Source organism: Xiphophorus couchianus, chromosome 24 (assembly GCF_001444195.1).
Source record: "Xiphophorus couchianus chromosome 24, X_couchianus-1.0, whole genome shotgun sequence".
Classification (NCBI taxonomy): Eukaryota; Metazoa; Chordata; class Actinopteri; order Cyprinodontiformes; family Poeciliidae; genus Xiphophorus; species Xiphophorus couchianus.
The window spans coordinates 9065566-9086700 of NC_040251.1; the positions used below are offsets into that span (position 1 = coordinate 9065566).

At 36.5% G+C, this 21135-nt stretch overlaps 1 protein-coding gene across 1 annotated transcript; it reads left to right on the forward strand.

Annotated features, from left to right (window-relative positions):
- Window positions 1–12177: 12177 nt before the first annotated feature.
- On the forward strand, window positions 12178–20953 carry ccn5 (cellular communication network factor 5). The gene is made up of 5 exons (XM_028010186.1): window positions 12178–12446; window positions 14237–14453; window positions 15744–15992; window positions 18435–18676; window positions 20306–20953. Exons 1-5 carry the CDS (start codon window positions 12387–12389, stop codon window positions 20591–20593), a joined length of 1056 nt encoding a protein of 351 aa, XP_027865987.1. The 5' UTR covers window positions 12178–12386; the 3' UTR covers window positions 20594–20953.
- Window positions 20954–21135: the final 182 nt, after the last annotated feature.

Here is a 21135-nt window from a genome sequence, read left to right on the forward strand (position 1 = left end):
AATGCTACCACTGCGTAGTATATTGAAATATTAAACTAATCAATGTAGATTTTCGTTTATTTATTTTGTTTTTGTTAAAAAATACATATGTTTTTTTTTTTTATGAATATGGCAAAAATTGGTCGGGACTATTTTATATCCCTTGAATATTGGTCGTGACATGTCACGACCGTCCATACTCAAACCTACGCCCATGCTCTACCCACTGAACCAAAGATTCACCAGACACAGACACACACCTGCAGTTTTTGTTATTTTTTTTATTGAAAGAAACAATTTTGTTATTTTTTGTTACTTACATGAATTATTGTCAATTTGATCCTTAAAATTCCAAAAAGTTCCACTTCACTTTATACTTTGGTGCATCTAATGATGAAATATTAAGATATTATATGATTGATCATTTGATAAGTTACTCAGTACTTGAGACTTTTTACCAAATACTTTTTGACTCTTACTTGAGTAATTTTTCTTGGATGACTAATTTTTTACTTTTACATGAGTAAAAACATTTTGAAGAAGTGCTGCTTGACTAGACTTTTTACAAAGTGCTCATTGGCTCATACTTGAATAATTTCTTACTTTTACTTGAGTAATTTTATTATGAAGTATTTCTACTCTTATTTGAGTTACATTTCTGGATTTTTTACCCACTGAATGAAAAACAAAGACATTTTTACCAAAAAATCCACCAGACACACACCTGCAGTTTCTTATTGACGGAAACTGATTTGGAAAAAAATATTTTGCCTGGTTTTGTTTTTTTTATTATTCTATTTGCTCTGTAGAGTCATGCAAAAATATCTATTGTTAAGAAAAATGTTAAAATTGCACTAAAATAAATCAAATCTGCCTGTGCAGCAGGTTTAATGACCGATGCAGCTGTAAAACTGACCACATCAGCATATCTGGCTGTCCTTCCTCATTCCACTTCCATATTAAATGTGAATCTAAGGTCAGTAATAATCTCTTCTGGGCTTACTTTGTTTAAAAATCCAGCTCCAAACGTATACATTTATCACCCACAGTAGGTTTTCTTGGATCAAATTCCACTGAAGTCACTTCTGAGGATAAACAGAAACTCTCAGCTTCAGACTTTTCCTCCCTTTTTCATTAAAATGTTCCAGCAGTCCAGGAAGATTTCTGCATTGTTTTATCAACACACACATCAAAACTGCAGAACGGCAACATCCCTGAAGCCTCATTTCAAAACCTCATTTTTTATGCCACGGCATTGCATGGTAAAAAATGTTCTATATTCGCTTTGCCAAACACAATTTCTGTTTTTTCTCATCAGGTTTATGTGGGTTTTATAAAAACAGAACAAAAACGAAGGAACAACAAAATTTTGTTAGCAATATCTAGAAATTTTGTCCGGATACTTTCTTTTTTTTCATGTTTTTGCTCAGTAAAGTTATGAAAGCTATGCTTAGAGTGAAAAAATAAAAGTCTGTGCTCTGCTTTTAGCAGAGGCTTCTGGGATCCTCTGGAGCTCTGTGGGTTGTTGGTGGTTTCACAAAGCAGCTGCTCCAATCCAGGCCTAACCAAAACCTTTAACGTTATGTTTTTATTTTCTATTTTTGCAACGTCTGGGTTTTACTTCTGAGGTCGACAGTTTTGGTTCCTGAGCCGTTGTCAGACGTCTAGATACAACCTAGCATTGCAGAAAGTTGGATCGTTTTCATCTATTTAGTCATTTATGTATTTATTTTAACAATTCTTCCAAAAAAAACACACTTTAATTTAAAAGATAAAATTAAAAATGTATTTAAAAACACACGTTTGGAGAGTTTTTAGCAAAGGTCAAAGCTAAAACAAACACAACTCATTAAAAATTTTATATAAAAAAAGATATAAATATATTTTAAGAATAAAAAACACGTTTGGAGAGTTTTTAGTAAACTTCAAAGCTAAAACAAACACAACATATCTTGTGAAGTTGTTTGCTTTTTCTGTTCTTTTTTATGCAAAAGCAGAAACTAATACAGAGAAATAAATTGTTCAAGGATTTACAGGAATATAAGAAATGAAGCAACCTGTTGGAAAACTCCCAGACTCCTGTGTTTATTGCACCACTGACTCAATGCTAAAGCTAAACCTGTTTATTTACAAGAGATGCTCACATTAGCACATTAGTAATGGAGAAAATACGCATTTTCTCCCCGGCTGATTGTTTATCCGCTGCACAAACATCCATTAGTTGCTCATTAGTGAGCACACAGCTGAGGCTCTACCAAACAGAAGACATGCGGTGTCATTTTCACTCGCCAAAACAAGATAGGATCACGTTTACGGAGGAAGTGTTGCATGCGAAAATGAAGGAAGTCTCAGCACGACTGACAAATACATAGAGGTGCAAAATATTCGCAACATTTAAAATAATAATTACAATTTCAGAAAAGTAAGAAAACCAGTAATTTACGTTCTTTTTATATTTTAAAAAGAACATAACTACTTCCATTTTCCCTGCACTTCACAGCAACCAGCAAATAAAAACTAATTTGAGAACAGTTCCTCTAATAAACTAACTTAGGGGTTTAGATTTCTGAAGGAAGTGCTGATTAAAACCTAACAGGAAAAATGCTGGATAAATTATGTTACGTTCCTCCAGCAGGTGGCGCCAAATATCCACCCATTTTGTCCAAGCCGAAGATCTTAGCAGTGACACAAACTGTATGAGCCCTTTGAGATTTATACATTTATTATTAAGTTATTATTAAGTAATACATTTATAAATCTGAGCTTTAAATGTACTTATCCAGGGCTTTATAGATAAAATGGATTATTATTATTATTATTCTGTTGTGTTTTGTGACGTCACTATTTGTAGTTGTTTTCTTACTTCTTTCAGACATGTTTCTAAGCCATTTTGAAGAAAAAAAAGTAAAGAAATTTATCATCTAGGTGATAAAATTTGGGTGACTATTCAATGTTTACTTTATGATAACTTTTACATGCTTCTCTGACATGTTTCATACCAGTTTATTTTAGTTTTTCGTGTTTGAACTTGATCCGTTTGTTGGCTTCTGATTTTATAGAAACAAGTAAATAAGTTAGAACATCATTGAAAAGTTTATTTGTTTTGGTGGCTCTGTTTAAAAAGAAGAAATTGGTATTCTATATAGATTTATTACACACGGTGATTAGGCATGTCATTATAAATTCAAATAAACAATAATATTGTATAATATTGTATAATAATATATTGATAATGGAATAGTAATGTAAATTTGCCTTCATCCATTTTAACAGCAAGGAAGGAGGAATGTTGTCTTCTATTACACTGGTGGAAAGTTGAGTGGATGGAAAACGTATGGTCGGAAAAGGTTTACCAGGGGATAACCAGAGACTTAAATAATAAAACAATAAAAAATATTGGTGTGATAATACATGAGATATATTTGGTTTAAGTGAAATAGAAGTCAAAATAAATACAAGATGCTGCTTAAGTTCTCTTTTATTTGCATCTACAGATAATATTGTCCAATGTCCACTGGCAGTTTGTAGTTTTAGAAAGTAAACAACGTGTGAGGCTTAAACACAACATTAAACCAGGAACAAAAACATCCTGAACCTTAAAACTGAAACATATTAAAACTTTCATGTTATATTAAAGTTTACCGCCAGTGGGTGCAATGTCTAAACCTACATTTCATTTTTTACATAAATTAGTATTCTTACAGAAAATAATGCTCTTTTATTCATGAAACCACATAGAAAACAGTTTGATTACAGCCCCCAATGTGAACCTCCTCTTAGTTAAACAAATTAAAAGTTTATTTTTCTCCTTTTTTCTCTCACAGAACTCTGAACCAGACAAAAGTCGCCCTCCAAGCTTTGTGGATGGATAATATCATCTTTCATTCTGTCTCACAAAAGCTACACTAAAAGCACAACTGCTTTCTGACTTTCACACGCATTCAGCTGCTGCAGCGTTTTTCCACCCTTAATTCAGTTCTGCAGAACTCTGGCGTTTCTCACATTGTTTATCTCACATCTGCACTCGTTCAAACTCAATTTTCTGTAAAATCAAATCACTGTTTTTGTTGCTGCTGGAAGATCTTTGAATATGCCGGTGATGCATGTGGGATGAAATCTGATGAATAATTTGCTGAAGCTGTATTTTGCAGGCTTCTCGTTCATTTGTTCTTGAGTATTTTTCATTTTGAGCAGTGTTTGTGATTAAAGTGACCTTCCTTTGCCTCAGATCTCTGCGGTGTCTGTGCATTTTGTCTCTCCTGTAAGTGAAGTTGGCACCTGTCTCCGCTGAAAACACTCTCACTGTTTACTCTGCACAGCTTGACTTTTGCTCTTGAATTGACCGGTTGTTTCTTGTTTATTTGTTTGGTTTTATTTTTAGTAAGTGGAGCCAAAAATGGATTCGCTATTGGTTTAGGTGTGTCAACAAGAATATTTTCACTCTCTGCCGCTTCAATAAGCTCTCCACAAACACTTCAGAAGCCTGTGAGGCCAGGATGAAGCCCAGAGAGACAGAAAAATATCTGAGTTAGCTTTATGAGTTCAGCCCAGGCCAGCAGTGAGGAATGAAGCATTAATGCTGCAAAACTAATTCCCAAAAATAAAAGAAGCTGAGGAAGCTGCATTCACACTGCATCCTGAAGTGACCCAATTCAGATTTCTTTTTGCATAATGCAACTTTTATCTGATCTTTTCATGACAGACTAAACAACACAGGTCAGATTTTTTTCGAGTGCGCCCCAGGCCACTAGGGTATCTGATACGTATCGATTCAAATGTGACCTAACATCCAGGTTGACTGGAAAGTCAATGATACTCGACAAACGAAAAAGAAAAGAAAAATAACAACCATGTCGGACTATGATAAGGATTAAGTTGTTAATGTGCTGGCTCCGGTCGGACAACAACTTCAAAATCGTAAGCTATGCTCCAACATTAGCATCCGTGTTTACTTCTGCAAACACTGAGCACTTCTTTTTTTTTTGTGGCAGTTGGCAAAAAACTGAGCATGCTCCCTATGTGTCGTTATTGCGCCCTCTACTGCGCATGCGGGGCACTTTCAGGTCGTTTGCAGTTCACACCGGAGAACATATACAGGTTGCATATTTTTGGAAGGGTGAATGATCACGGCAAAAAAAAAAAAATCAGATTTGACAAAAAATCGGAATTGGGTCACTACAGGCTGCAGTGCAAACTGCCTTTGAGTCTTCGAGTTGTCGTCTAGGTAAAGTGAAGCTGGAGACTAAATTTCTGAGTTTTTTGGTGGAAATTTACTTTGTGAATTGTTTTCTTATCTAAAATGGCCCTAATACACCGCTGTTAAAGTCCCTTTCAAGTTTTGGACATTTTCGAAATATCTATTTCAAAAAAATAAAAATAAAAATTGGGCTACTTTATTTGCTTGATTTTGGGAGTTTTTGACCGCCGACATTTGTCTCTCCACCTTCACCAATGTGTTCATCTCTGCAGCTGTCACTAGGAGTGAATAGGATCTGTTGACACAGGAAGCAATCTTTCACCTGTGAAGGTCAAGAGGCAACCTTTGGACAGGATGGTGTCCGTATTGTCCGCTCCGGGTGTTTCCCTGGCAACACCGTGGGACTTTCACACGTCGGGCAGGAATGACTGGAATCCAGGTGTAATTTTTATGGAAAACATTTTGGCAGCTGTATGAAAAATCCCATTTGGAAGCCTCCATGTTAGGTCTGTGTGTGTGAGTGTGTTTCCCACCGGCGGCTCACATCTGGACCGCATCTTGACACATTAGTCATGTTATCGTTCCAAATCAAATCTCCAAATTCCTTGCTGTTACAGTTTCCACTTTGTGGTCTGCCATGGCTGCGCCAGAACATTTTTAGACTTTCAGCTTGTGGCATTTCTGTGATTGCTGTATTTAGTCTCTGGCTGAAAGGCCAGGCTGCTTTAAATCAGGGTTCACTTCTAGTTTTTGGCCATGTATTGATCACTTATATATGGAAGCCCATTTCTGCCATGAAAGACAAAAAATTATGCCCAACAGAAAGTCAAGATTTTGACTTTCAAAGTCATAATTATGAGATTTGAAGTCGTAATTGTGAGATAAAAGTAATTATTTTGGACTTTAGAGCCATAATTATGAAATACAGAGGCATAATTATAACATTTAGCCATAATTACAAGATATAAAGTCATAATTTTGATTAAATCATAATTTTGAGATTTAAGGTTATAATTATGTGATAGAAAGTCATAATTATGAGATTTAGTCTTAATTATGAGACAAAAAGTCGATTATGGGATATAAAGTCATAATTGTGAGATAAAAACTCTTTTGTGAAGATTTGGTTTTTCTGTGTGTTTATGTAGGTTTCTGTGTTCAGTGGAGTCTCCGTGTTGTTCTGTCTACCCCTTGATTGGTCCCAGCGGTCTCCTGTTTCCTTGATTACTCCCCTGTGTATTTAATCCCACCTGTGTCTGCGTTTTCTTGTCAGGTCTAATGTCGCGTCATCATCTTTGCCAAATACCAGTTGCTACCAGGGATTGAGCTCCTAGCCTTTTGCTCACCTGTACTGTCTGGACTTTGGGATTTTCTGTACCTTCGTCATTAAACAACCATTACTCACTATGACCTGGGTCCACCGCATCTACCTCACCACTACATACCGCAAATCATGACAATTTTGTCCTTTAAAGTCATAATTATGAGATAGAAAGCCATAATTATAAAACTGAAAGGCATAATTATGACGTTTATCAATAATTATGAGACATAAAGTCAAGATGTTCACTTTCAAAGTCATAACTATGAGATTCACAGTCATAATTGTGAGATTTAAAATCATAATAATGCAGAAAATCATTCTTATATGATGAATTTTTAGTCTGCTCACTTCTGCCTATTATGATCTCCTTTCAGAATGAGCTGTTCAATAAACTGCTGCTGGCCACGCCCCCAAGTCAACTTTTGCACTTTCACATGAAAATGGCTGCAAACAGATGAGCAATTATACAACCGTACATCTTTGAAAAGCTGAAGTGGCTAATTCAAAAGTAAAACAAGCTGATCAAACTTGCTGGAACTTGCCTGGGGTTGCTACGTAACGGGCAGAGTTCTGTTGGGGTTGCTAGGTAACGGGCAGTGTTCTGCTGGGGTTGCTAGGTAACAGACAGACTTTTGCTGGGTTGTTAGGTAATGGGAAGAGTTATTTTTAAGTACAAAAGAAAAAAGATGAACTTCTTGCCAAAAGCCAGCTGGGCGCTTTTTTTTTTTTTTTTTTTAGCATTTAGCTGCTTTTATTTTTTAAGACAGTGTGGTCGTTTTGAGCAACTACATCAGGTCTAAATTCAGATTTATGCTCTAATAACTTGGATGAAAATGAGAATTCAATTTCCTCCAAACCCGTTTTCAGACAGAACTGATCAGTAACGACCAGAAAATGATGGATCATCCCTCTACTTTACTGGAAGCATAAGCCAGCATGACCATGAAAATCATAAGTAAACGTCTGACATTATTTTTCTTCCTACCTGACTCATTCAGCAGGGAAGGATTACGTTTTTGTGACGGGAAACTTTCAGCAACACGTGGAGCTAAAAGCCTCAGACAGCAACCAGCAGCACGTGCATCGGGAGCTACTCTGCATTTTATTCAGCGTGTGTCAAATGTTGTCCTGGAAGAAGATTTGGGTTGTGGCGGCTGCTTATTCTGAGTCACTCCTGGCACCGGTCAGAGCTGCGCACTGGAACAGTCAAACTTTGTGTTTGCCGAGGTCAGAAATGGTCAGCAGACAAAAACACATTTTCAGACTAAGAACAAAGTGAACTGGGCTTGTTTTCCACAAACGGAGCAGCGTAAGGTTGCAGACGAAAGATGAAGAAATGTCAACATTGCTGGTTGTATGAAAAGCCTTTTTCTGTTAGTTAAATGATTTTTGTATTATTTCTGAGCCTTCACAGTTTTTTCTATAATTTGACTCACAGCAGCTACCAGCATTTCAGGGAAACGTACAGTTTGTTTTTGTTCCATTGTTCAAATTATAATTTTTTTGTTTACTTTTCTTACATTTTTATGTAACTAACGATGTTGTAGTCATGTCTTTTTATTGCCTATAGATAGCGAGTGGAATATATTCACTGGTTTCCATACACTGGAAACCAGTGAATATATATATATATATATATATTTTTTTTCTAAAAATAAATAAATGAAATTCACACTGCAGCTTAAACTGGCAAAACCTATTTATTTTATTTTGTTTTATTTTCAAAAGCAACAATAAATTACCCAGTATTCTAATTAAATCATTAAATAGGTTTGTTTTTTATGGGAAAGGACATTTTTATTGTAGCTTTAAAACTTTAAAAGGTTTTGCACATTATTATCCGTTTAGCTAATTCTTTTGGGCTCGACTAAAAGAAAGAAAAACATTTAATCCATTTTCAAGAGAAGGATTTAAGTCACTTTTTCTTTATATTTAGCCAAGTCTAATAAAAATAAAAGCAGATTTCTGAGTGAAGGTCAGCAGACAGATGTGGTCCTATTTACTATAAAACTAAACAGAAAGAAAAACCTTGTTATTAAAAATAATTGGTTGTAACATTTGGCAGTTTTAGAAGAGTTGACACTCATTAAACAGAAAAAACATCCATCTGCTTCAAATGGGCTCCATATCTGACATTTCTGTATTAAAGCTGAAGTATTTAACTTTTACAAAAAATATATTTTTTACATACTTTGTGAAACTGGCACAATGCCGTGACGGTATGTTATGAGGCAGATAATCTGTCAAAAGATCAGTCTTCTCTGGTTTCTCCTAGCGCTCCCAGTGCTAACTTACAACCAATCAGAGCCAGGAGGCGGCTCTTATGCTGCGTTCACATCAAACGTGTTTTGCATGTCAAATGCATCAAAATCGCTCTAGACGCCTGTAGGGACGAGCCGTTGTTTTCCGTTGCCAGTTTCTTTGTACATTGGCGGATGACATTGACAGAGTTGCACCAAAAATATGTAGTGAAAACTTCTGCAATCATAATGGAGGCTCAGATGACTTTGCTGAACATTTTGTGTTCAGTTTCAGCTGGTAACGGCCGTCGCGTGTTGGAGCCTCTTAGCTTTTTTTCTTCTCCCGGTTACGTTTGGTGAGTTTTACAAGCTAGCTGGACACTGACGAGGGTCGCTATCAGCGGTGTTTTTGTCTCACCCACGCCCAGTTTGATGACCTGCTAACATGCATCGGTTCCTGCATCTGCTGGCAGGACCCAACTACAGGCCACTACGTCATATGGCAGAGTCTCTCCGATTGGTTGTCGCGAGTTTTTTGAGAATGCTCAAAACACTTCAACCGTGCAGCGGTTAGAAATATATCCTTATGCTTGCATGAAACACGCAGCAACGCGCCCTCAACGCGCCCTCAACGCCTGTCCACATAGACTTTGTATGTTAACAAGACACTCAAATCATGTTCAGTGTGATGGCAGATAAATGGTTTTCTTCTCCACTGTTAGCACATCTATTAGTGTATACACAAGGTTGATTGACAACGCTAAGACCCGCCTCCAGACTATGAATGGTTGTTTTTGGTCTGGAGTTGTGCATTTCGGCAATAATAGCTCAGGGAGGAGATGGAGGAGATACATTTTTTCACAGAGCTCTTGTCTGATAACAAAATGTCCCGACAAGGTATCAGTTTTAACAGATATGTAAAAAAAAAAAATTGTAAAAGTCTCATACTGCAGCTTTAAAGGATAGTTCTCCTCAATCCGTTAAAAATTGCTCCAGATGAGCAAAAAAAGACTACAGGATCAAACCTGACAGGTATTTGGCAGTATGCGCCCTGTTAAGACGGTAAATTGAAGAAAATCTGATGAAAATCTGTTCAGATCGTTTGCTGACACTTCAGTCTGGAGCTGTTTGGATTCAGTTTCAGCTGTCAAATGAACAAATTGGCCTCTAACTTTGAAATTGTCGAAAGTTATATTATATTTTCATCCTTGTTGAAATCCTGGTTAGTGTCTGATTTCACTGTGAAGCAACACAATGTCCTCCAACATTTTAAAGTTCAATATGTTGGTGTTTTCAGACAGATTTGTGTCCAAACATGTGTTAGACATTTGGGCTCATGAATTTTGAAGGGTTAGTTCTGCTTTCAGCACCGGGATTTTAACTGAATCTGTAACATTTACAAGCAAAAGGATATATTTCTTATGTTTTTGCATTTGTAAATCGGCAAGGAATTCAAAACATCTTCTTTTATAGGTTCAAATAATGTTTCCACCAACTCAGAATCAGGCGATGTCCATGTTTCTTTAATAAAGTCAACCAAATGGGCCACACAAAGAAAACTTTAAAAATAAAATGACGGAAATAAAGTCATAATGTTACAAGAATTAGGTCATAGTATTATGTCAGTAGAGTCATAATATTACTTTATTATGTTTAAAGTAATAACATGACTTTAATCTCAAAATATTGACTCTATTCTCATTATTATGACTTTATTCTTGCAATTTAATAAATTTATTCTCGTACAAGTTAATCTTGTAGTACTTTATGACTTTGTTCTCAAACTTTTGATGTTATTCTCATAATTATGACTTTATTCTCGTAATATTTGAACATTTTTTATCAGTATACGCTGTCGTAGAAATGACCCCGTCTGTTTTTTTTGGTGTTATCTTGTGTTTCTGTCTTGATTAGAACCAGTGGATTTAATTTCCATTTGACTCGTTGCTGGTTTTTCATTCTGAAGAACAGCATCGTTACTAATTCACTAAAGAAAACGTCTCATTTTTTATCTCAGTTCTTTGAAATAAACTGTTTAACAGCTATTATCCATTACAATGCAATCCTTCCAGCCTCAGTCATTCACAGAGTGGACGGAAAACATGCGGCAGAGTCCAGGAATGTGAAAGCTGAATTTGAGTTTTTACAGTACATCTCTGGTTCCCGGCCACCTGGAGTCCATCCTGCCGCTACGCTAACACGTTCATCTATATCACTGTCTGTTCACGTCTATTTATAACTCGCAGGATTGGTTTCCAGCCCGCCCAGCGCTGGGAAGCATGGCTGATCCTGACATTCAGGAATCTAGTGTTACTTTCAAATCCTACCTCATAATGGATGGATCGATTTAGAAGCTGCATTCTTTCTGCCGTTCGTCTAGACATCCTGTGGCTGGATACAAATTATGCAATGGAGCTTAAATATGTAGTAAGACGCAACATGAAACACAACATTTAGACCTTTTTTGTTTTTATTACAACTCTACACCCAAAACTTTAAATTAGTTCTGGTTTTTATTTAGAGTTGGACGTTTGAGCAGTTGGAAGCATTTATGGCCCAAACTGCCTTTATCTATGTGTCTGTTGTAGCATTTCTCATCCTGTAAGGTGTATTTTTCCAGTAAATGCTATGTTTAGTAGTTTGTTAAAGGGTTAACGGAGGATGTGATAACTTCCTGAAGACAGGAATTAACGTCCAATTTCAAGATGTTAAATCACAAAGTCAAATTTCTTTCCAGTTGTATTTGATACACAGTTCTGGAAAAAAATTTAGAGACCGCTGCACTGAACCCCATTGAACACCTCTTGGTTATTCCACCAAATATTGATTTCTGAACTCTTCCTGAGTTAAAACATTAGTATTGTTGTTTCTAAATGAATATGAACTTGTTTTCTTTGCATTACTTGTGCTCTGAAAGCACTGCATCTTTTTTGTTATTTCGACCATTTTCTGCAAATAAATACTAAGTTTTTGCTTGGAATTTCAGAGACATTTTGTCAGTAGTTCATAGAATAAAAGAACAATGTTTATTTTACTCAAACATATACCTATACAAAGTAAAGTCAGAGTCTCTTGTCTGTAAATAGCATTTTGTCTCAGCAATATATATCTTTAAAACAACAGAATTTAGTTACTTGATTATGCTATAAAATGACACAATGTGCCTTGAAAACACATAATGCTGCCCCTTTAACGGTTCCACACATCTGTCGCTTATCAAAAATGACACGTCGGCTTCTTGTGAAAACATCTGGAACATAGATTCAACTTGAGTCACATCTGTCGCCATAAAACCCTGGTTGTTACTTAAGAGACCAGTTAGCTGGTGTATTTTTTCCTCCAGTGAAGCTCGGAAATCTCCAAGCGCATGAGGAAAGGAAAAAACTCAGGGTGGAGGCGTGTCTGCGGGTGTGTGTGTGTGTGCGTGTGTGTGTGGGTGTGTGTGTGCGTGTGTGTGTGTGGAGGTGGAAATGGGCAGCAGGGAGGAGGAATGTGAAACATTTCTGGTGCCGGACCAGAGGCTGTTTACACAGCAGTGACATCAGAGGCCAGACTTTATAAAAGTCAGCAGGCATGAGAAAGAGCTCTTAGCAAACGGCTCCCATCCATCACACAGCAGGAAACACCGAGCGGCACCAGGATCACAATGGACCGACTGGATCGCTGTGTGATTACTCTGGCTGCGCTGCTTTGTGTGGCCACACAGGTGAGGCCTGCTCACACTCATCCACTTATAACTTAAAATCAACGGTCAGGAAGTGGAAAAAGGGTCCAGATTAAAACAATAAGGTCAAAGTTCTGTGATTTTTCTTTTAAATTATAAACTTGAAAATGCAGGAAAATAACTGAGGTGGAGATTTGATTCATTTATTAATTTGATTGATGCTTATTTTAAGAGTCCGGTCAGTATTTCACTCAAATTGAGTCTAAATATTATTAAAAATTAATTTAGAATTTATATATCTGCTGATTATTTTTATCATGGATGAGCATTTGATTTTCAAACAAAATCAACAACACACTAACTTTAAATTTAAACTTTTAGAGGATCATTAGCATGGAAACATTGTAAATGCTTTTACTTTATTATGAGGTAAATAAAAAGCACAAAAAATCTGCCTACTAAACATGACAAAGATATTTTTCAATAAACTTTAATCTTTGACTTCCAGCATTAAAAATGTCCTCATTATTTTTTTTATCAGCTGTTAGATTACATCATCCACAAAGATTCAAAAATAGTATATTTAGACTCAATTTGAATGAATTATCATGTAGATAAAAAATCACATGGTAAAAAATATTTGTTCAGATTAAATTGTTGATCAGAATCTTTTGGGATTTTAATCAAGGATTGGGATAAAATATGATTTTTTTATACTCTCCAGAATGGGAAAGACAACAGAATCTGTTTTTACATTAAAACATTACATAACTCTGTGCAGATAAATGTGCCTTTCCAAAACCTGTCCACATTAACTCAGAATAATATTTTAAAAGTTTTAAACAAGTGGAAATATGACAGAAAAATCTACTGGAGAGTCAAAGTTGAACTTCTTCCACACACAATTAGTTAATCAAAGTCAGAAATCAAACTAATTCTTATTAAAAGCTGAAAACAAAGTATTTTTTAACATGAACAGGGTGTAAAGTATTACTTTGCTACAGGAATAATTATGTTTTATAAAAGCAGGGCAGCCATATTGGATTTTGGGACCAATGCTGTTGAGAAACCTCTGACTTTTCAGGTCAGGCTTTAGGAATGGACCAAAAGCCAAAAGAAAAAAAAAAGACAGAAGAATAACATACACCTGAAATACCCATCATGTATTTTGAATGTATGTATTACTTTTCATTGTAAAAATTTATTTACCTTTACTTTTTGTTTGTAAGATCTTGGATCTTAATCTTTTTTCCAGGATTTATTGAACTGCACCATGCAATGGTATCCTAAGACCTGCAGAAAAAAAGAGGAGTAAGCTTACAACAAAAGATTCAGAACATTTGAGATTAGCCTGAGGATTTTGTTTTAGAAAAAATACTTTCTTAACTCCAAAAATCAAAAATTTCCAAGAAATAAAACTGGGTTTTTCTTATGCACGTTTTCTACTTCTAGAGGTCAGAAATTTCCTTCTTACTTCCAGAAAATTTCTAAGATTAATAAAAAATTTTTTTTTACCTTTATTCTCGCAAATATGCCACCATACAGCTCACAAAGGTCCTTGTTTTTGTAAAAAAAAAAAAACAACCAAAAGTTCAGATTTTAATCTAAAATTTTGGGTTTAGGATTTTTGTGGTGAAACTTTACTCCATTTTTATCTTTACACACAATTGCTTTAATAGAATGTCGTAGAACCCTTAAATGTTTGCTCCAACTGTGATGCAGCCCCTGAATATTTCTCTATTTTTTTCCTTTGGAGCAGCTTTCTGTCCGTTTTCAACCTTTGCATGTTTCATTCTCGGACCTCCTCACCATTTTTCGTGTTTTTCTGTCAGGTTCTGTGCCAGCTCTGCAACAGGCCCTGCCTTTGCCCTGCTTCTGCCCCTCAGTGCGCTGCGGGCGTCCCTCTGGTGCCGGACGGCTGCAGGTGCTGCCAGGTGTGCGCTCGGCAGCGAGGCGAGTCGTGCTCAGAGATGCTGCCCTGCGACAGGCAGAAAGGACTGCAGTGTGACTTCAGCGCCAGCTTCCCTGGGGACCCTGGAGAGTGTGTCTGTGAGTGAAAGACACACTTGGGAGGAATGACAGACCAAATCTGCATGAGTGAGCAACACAGACAGCGAATGTTTAGAGTCTGTGCAGCCGGGAGGAAACAAGTGAGGGGTGGCAGTGATATTCCAGGAAGACTAAATGTTTTTATTTCTATTTCCATGGCTCCTGTTGGCACTTTTTGTTTAATGTCTGTCCTTTGAGGGTAATGGATTGCACTAGCTGCGTTTCCATTAGCAAAACGTTGCTGTTATTCTGCTAATGTCGAAAAACACAATTTCGCAATTGAGGTATTTCGATTAAATACGGAACACAATTAGGATCACACGTGAACAGGTTTGTTAACTACATAAGTCATTAAAAATGCTGCGCTATTATCCTCCCACCACTTCCTGTCGTCTTCTTCGGCTTCTCCGTCAGTAGTAAGGGTTGCTGATTTCTTGACTGGTGCAAAATTCTGTCGATATTTCGCTAATGTTAAAAAAATACGCAATTAACACAATTAAAATCACACATGGATATGTGTGTTCACTAGATAAGTCATTAAAAATATGCTACGCCATCATCTTCATTTCACTTCCTGCCAGTAACATCAGGTTGTTGATTCATATAAAAAATGTTTCTATTGCAGTTTTGCAAAATAAACTAATATTGCACATCATTCTAGTGCAAAACCCATAGTGTGTGTGTTTTTTTTGTTTCTTTTCTTTCTTTCTTTTCCAAAATTGGTGTGTTTCCATTAAGCAAATGTATTTTTGTGATGCAATTTGCTCAACTTTATAGTAAATGCAGCTACTGGTGAAAGATAAAGGGCCTTGTTTTTCATAAGCATCAGCTGTCTGATTATTGCTGGTCATGTTTCCAGGCAATTGGGATGCAAAGTTTGAGCAATTTTTTAAAGATGTCACAAAAAAACAATATGCAAATTAGGCATGTTTCCATTTAATGGTTTGAAGCAAACCAACCAAGCCATGCAAAGCGTAATTTCATCAGATGTTGATACGCACGGCTGTAAAAAATGCAAACCGTACATCTTTGAAAAGTAGAAGTGGAGCCTTCTGCACAACAAAAATGCAGCAAGTGGTTTCTGGATGGTAAGTAAACAACAAAAGACTTTTCCATAGACAGGCAGCTGTATTTGGAACAGCTCATTAACTTAGTGCCAAAAAACCAGCTGGGTGTTTTTTTAAGCACCTTGGCTGTTTTTGGTAGCAGTTGAGACCCAAATCTAAGTACAAAATCATGCTAAAAGTGAATTTTGATAATAGATCCCCTTTCCTGATGTTTTTTCTGCAGGTGATGAGGATCTGAGCTGCAAGGTGAACGGCATCACGTACCTCAACGGCCAGTCGTTCCAGCCATCCTGTGACTCTTACTGCCACTGCCAAGGTGGAGGAGTGAGCTGCGTGTCGGCCTGTCCGCTGACGGGCCGCCTTCCCGCTCCGGACTGTCCCAGCCCGCAGTTCGTCCGTTTACCGGGGAAGTGCTGCAGGGAATGGGTGTGTGAAAACCTGGAAAACACCGTGATTCAAGACGCCATTACAGGTAAGAGACACCTGGATGGGATGGATGAACACACATTGGATCAAATCCAGAAGAACATTTAGAATAAACCGAAAACAAACTATTCTGGAAATTCAAAGAGGTTGCAGAATTATTCAAATTCACCTTATTTAAAAAAAAAACATTAGATTTTTGGGATTTTATGTGTTTGACTGACACAAAGGGGCGTGTAAATGTCAAGAGATGAGAAAATGAAAGAAAATAAGTTCTGTTCCATTTACTCTGATCTCCATAAATAAAATCCAGTCAGTTTATTAGAAAGAGGCGTCAGAGATTCGTTGTAAAAAGAATTAATAAAGAAAGAGGAACGAAGATGTAGAAAAGATAAAAGGTTTCCTTTTTCTCCTTCTGTATCTTTCTTTCTGTTTCTTTTTCTCCTTATTTCTGTTTTGGTTTCTTTTCCTGTTTTCTTTTTCTTCTTTCTTCCTTTCTTTGTGTCTGAAATAATTTTCTTCTTTCTTTTGTTCTTTGCCATTCTTTCCATCTTTTTCCTTTCAAGTCATTAAATCCTCTTTTTTATTCTTTCTTTTCTCTTTTTTGTACTATATGTCATTCTTTTTTCTTCTTTCTTTCAATTAAGTAATTTTTTTTATATTTCTCTCTTTTTCATTTTTGTTCAGTGAATACAAATCCAAGCCACACATTATACTTTCACAATTATGCACAATTTTATTTTGGTCTATCACCTAATAAAATACATTAATGCTCAGGGTTTCAACTTGCCAGAACATGCTTCATGCTATGATTAGCATCTGTTTAGATTATTTTTAAGATGTGGAGAAAGAAACAGGAAAGTTGAATATGTTGACAAAGAACCGATTTTGACACTTAGTAAGATTAAACACTTGAAATGTGTTAATTAATGAGCTTTAGTCGTCCAGCAGGAAGGATTTTCCTGCCCCATTTCCAGACTTTAAGCTAACATAAGCCGTCTGCTGGCTGTGGTTTTGTGTTTAATAAAATCACAAAGTTTTTATTCTGGAAACTGACAGCATAGTTTCCAGTGTTTGGGTCTGTGTGGCTTCATTTCTGTCGATCAGTTAGCAAATGTGTAAAATAATCGTTCAATCCGCTTTATGAGCTCCGTCGATGTCTGGAAGTTTTTACTGGAGCGATTTCGCTTTAGACCAGGGTGTGTTCGGCCAAAGGAAAATTCCAAAAGGCCAAATATAAAACACATTTTTCCTCTTTTTGGGGGGTTCAAAACATTTCATTTTGTCACTCACCATGTTTCCTCGTTTCATAACAAAAACCGCAGCTGGGGAAGGTTTAAACACGTGAAGATTACGTTACCCTGTTAAAAAAAGGGGAGTGAGTGTTTGTGCATGAGGCTGGTGTTGGGAAAAAGAAGCCAGTCTCACCACTGCAGTGAGCAACACTTCATTATGGAAACAACAAAGGAACATTTTGTTATTGTTGTGCTTGAGAAACATGATTTTGAGTCAGTTTTGAAAAGGAATGCAGTTTTTTTTATAGTACAAGAATTAAACACATTGAGAGCAATTAAAACGTGGCTCTTTAAACTTAGAAGAATGAATGAAGGCAAACAGACAATACATGTTTAAACTTTCATTTTCACCAGTTAACTTTTGCATTAAATCACAAAGTCTGACCAAAATGAAACTCCCAGAGTCCAGCTATGAGACACATGGTTTAGATTTAAAAACGTCTCTCCACCAGTCAAAGTTTCCTACTTTCACAAAAACATCCGCAGCTGCGTTCTTATGAAGCATTACATTATATCCTGGAATATTTCCTGCAGCTGCTTTTCTCCTGGGTGGCTTGGAGCAGAGGGAGGTTCGTACAGGTACATGTCAAAAATTAGAATATCATTTTTAAAAAACTAAAAGTGAAAGTATTGTGTTAGAACAATTCATACAAGACTATTAAAAAATAAGTGTATCTATCTATCTATCTATCTATCTATCTAGCTAGCTAGCTAGCTAGCTAGCTAGCTCCCTCTCTCTGACTGTCTAATATACAAAATATATAAAAAATATTATATATATAATCTTGTATATATTATATATCTGATATATTTTTTAAATAAATATATATAATATATAAAATATGTTACATATATTACATACAGTATATTTTAGATATTAAAAAATATATATTTATATATTTATTTATTTATTGGATTTTACATTTTAACTTTATTGAAGTGAAGACTCTGTATGCCTCGTTTTTTAAATAATCATGATTCTCTGTGGGGGGCACGGCCTCCCATTGCCCCCCCATGGTGTTGCCACTGTGAAAACATCCCAACTTGACATTTTTAAGAAAATCTTAGTCTATATCAGCCTCTTATTCTAATATCTTACTATTTATCCCAAAGTTTATTGTCTTGGCGCCTTGCTGACCAAAAACTTCATCCTGCAGATTTCTCCAACTCATTGTTTGTGTCTGTTTCTCTTCCAGCCATGAATCCAGGCAGGTCGGGGTCAACGATGGCAGGAGCTCCTGTCCTGAAACAGCTGGTCCTGCCAGCCTCCAGCTGCGTGGAGCAGGCCACCCAGTGGAGCGCCTGCTCCCAGAGCTGCGGGGCCGGCGTCTCCACTCGGGTCTCAAACCAAAATCCTGCCTGCAAGCTGCAAATGGAGACCCGACTGTGCAAAGTGCGGCCCTGTGGGGCCGTTCAGCCTGCACCAAGGAAACCCAGGGTGAGCTCTACAACTCTACAAAATGTTTCAGATATTTCTGAACAATTAGCATTAGGAAGTGTGATTATTAAAAAAATAAATAAATAAAAGAACAGAAACTAAAATAACTTGTTTTTATTGTATTTTTGAATTGCATAAGCAAAATCGAAACTTTTATGTCATTAAATATGTTTTGCTGTGCAGCAGTTCATAAATATGCAACTAGAAATAGAAATATGTTCAGTCTTCAATTTTCAGTCATTCAGATAATTACATTAGCTTACCAGAGACTGTGGTGTTGTTTATATTTAAGCTGCTGCCTGTAAGCAAAATTAGACAGTGCTAAAAGTTTAATTACATCTCCTGCTGCTTATGCGAAGAGATGGAAAGCAGTTGGGATTTGCCACGCAGCAGTAGGCAAACTTTTTCCTCCAAAACAGAAAACATATTTTCCTCTCTTACCACAGACGTTTTTTACTCACCACAAGGTTTCAGCGTTTGCCTCTGAACCACACAGTCTTTATCATAATCATTATCTTTCTCCATTTTTAGCTAAATTATAGATGCAGCAAGGAGTTACTATGTTTACTAAATTCCCTAACTGGGCAATTGTTTACAAATGTTGTATTTCCAAAGGTTAACAGAATGTAGCGCATGAACTGAAAAGAAATTTAAATCAAATTAGTGTTTGTTATGGCCGCCTTTTGCATTCAAAACAGCATCATCCATACAATTTTATTGTGCAACTCAGCTGGTAGGTTATGCAGAGCTAACCAAAGATCTTCTATGGACGTAGATTTCCTCCGATTGTCCAAGTTTCTGCAATGAGATTAAAGTTCATGTTGTCACTTTGCCTCTTGTTTCTCTTGGCACCGAAGGTACTGCAGTACTTAATGACAATTAGCTGTTTGTTTGTGTTTCAGTATACTTTTGGGATCCATTTTGAGCTTCCCTGCATAATGTGATGGATAAGCATAGTATTTGCATGTATTTTCTTAGCTTTAGAAGCACCATTATCTTCATCTCCATTTATAGCAATCCTGCTCTAAATTAGGAAGGAACTGTTCACACAGCAAGCAAATGTGACTCAAATCCAACTTTTTCAATTCTGATCTTTTCTTTCTTAAAAGAAATCAGATTTGTGCCACTTCCTACATCGTAAAACTGATAACATTGCAAGTGTTGATGGTCTGAATGGTTATGTTGCATTTAATTTGACTTTTAGTTCATAAACATGAGACATGCGTCACAAAGCGGCACCAGAAGAAACCAGAAGTAAATCCAGACTTAGACAGTGATTGAAGCCAAAAACTGGATGACAGAACATGATTTATCCCTTTTTTTGAAGGAAAATGTTGTTTTCCTTCATAATTCATTTTGTTTGCTGTTTCTGTTGTTTTATTTATTTTGGATATTTAAAATGTCTTCCAGTTCCAGTGTTAAATGTTCATTAGAATTTAAAGTTTATTGATACTTAAAAATGTGTTTTTGCATTATTTTGCCATTGACATATTTCTCAAAAATGGCCTCAAAGCAACAATATTATCATTTATCGCAATAACTTGTGGGACAACTTGTCGTCCAGCAAAATTTGTAGAAACTTTAATCTGCAAAAAGCTTTCTGATTTACCTATATTTTTGATTTCCCAGAGGGGACAGAAGGGTTGGTGCAAAGCCAGCTACAGGTCACCAGGTCCCATCCGACTTGTGCATCATGGCTGCTTCAGCACTCAAGCCTACCAGCTGCAGTACTGTGGCCAGTGCAGCGACTCTCGATGCTGCACGCCGCACCAAACCTCCACCGCTCAGGTGACCTTCCGCTGCCCTACAGGAAGACTCCTGCAGAGAGCCGTCATGATGATCCACTCCTGCGTGTGTCACAACAACTGTCCCTACGCGCCTTACACAAACCCGGCTCTCTGGGCACACAGGCCCTGATTGGTCTGCGGAGAATTGGACGACTGATCTGATAGGCTGACTGGTGAAAAACATCAAAAGGTTCAATGTAAATGAAGATAGACATGAAAATGATCAGAGGAAACTGTGACTGACCTGAATGAATGTTGATTTATACACCTTGATTAACTCTGCACTCTTTTGAAAGCTTCAAGAAGCTCTGGCATCTATTAAAGCATCTAGGTGCTCATTTTTATTCACAATTTAAGCAACTTTAGTTCAAAAACATTCTGTTAAATAGGAGCTATTCTGCAAAATTCCCATTTTGCACAGAAAAAATAGAAAATCTTGCTAAGTACTCGTCTAGTTTCTAGTGCAACTTGAAATAAGAAAAATAACTTATAAGTACATTTTCTGCAAGTTATAGGAGCTTGTTTTAAGTAAATAATTGTTTAATATTGATGAAAGCGTACTAGTTCCATTGGCACATTATTTCACTTATATTATGGGAAAAATGTTTTGCTGTAAATGAAATAATCTGGCAGTGGAACTAGAACTTTTTCATCAATATTAAGAAATTATTG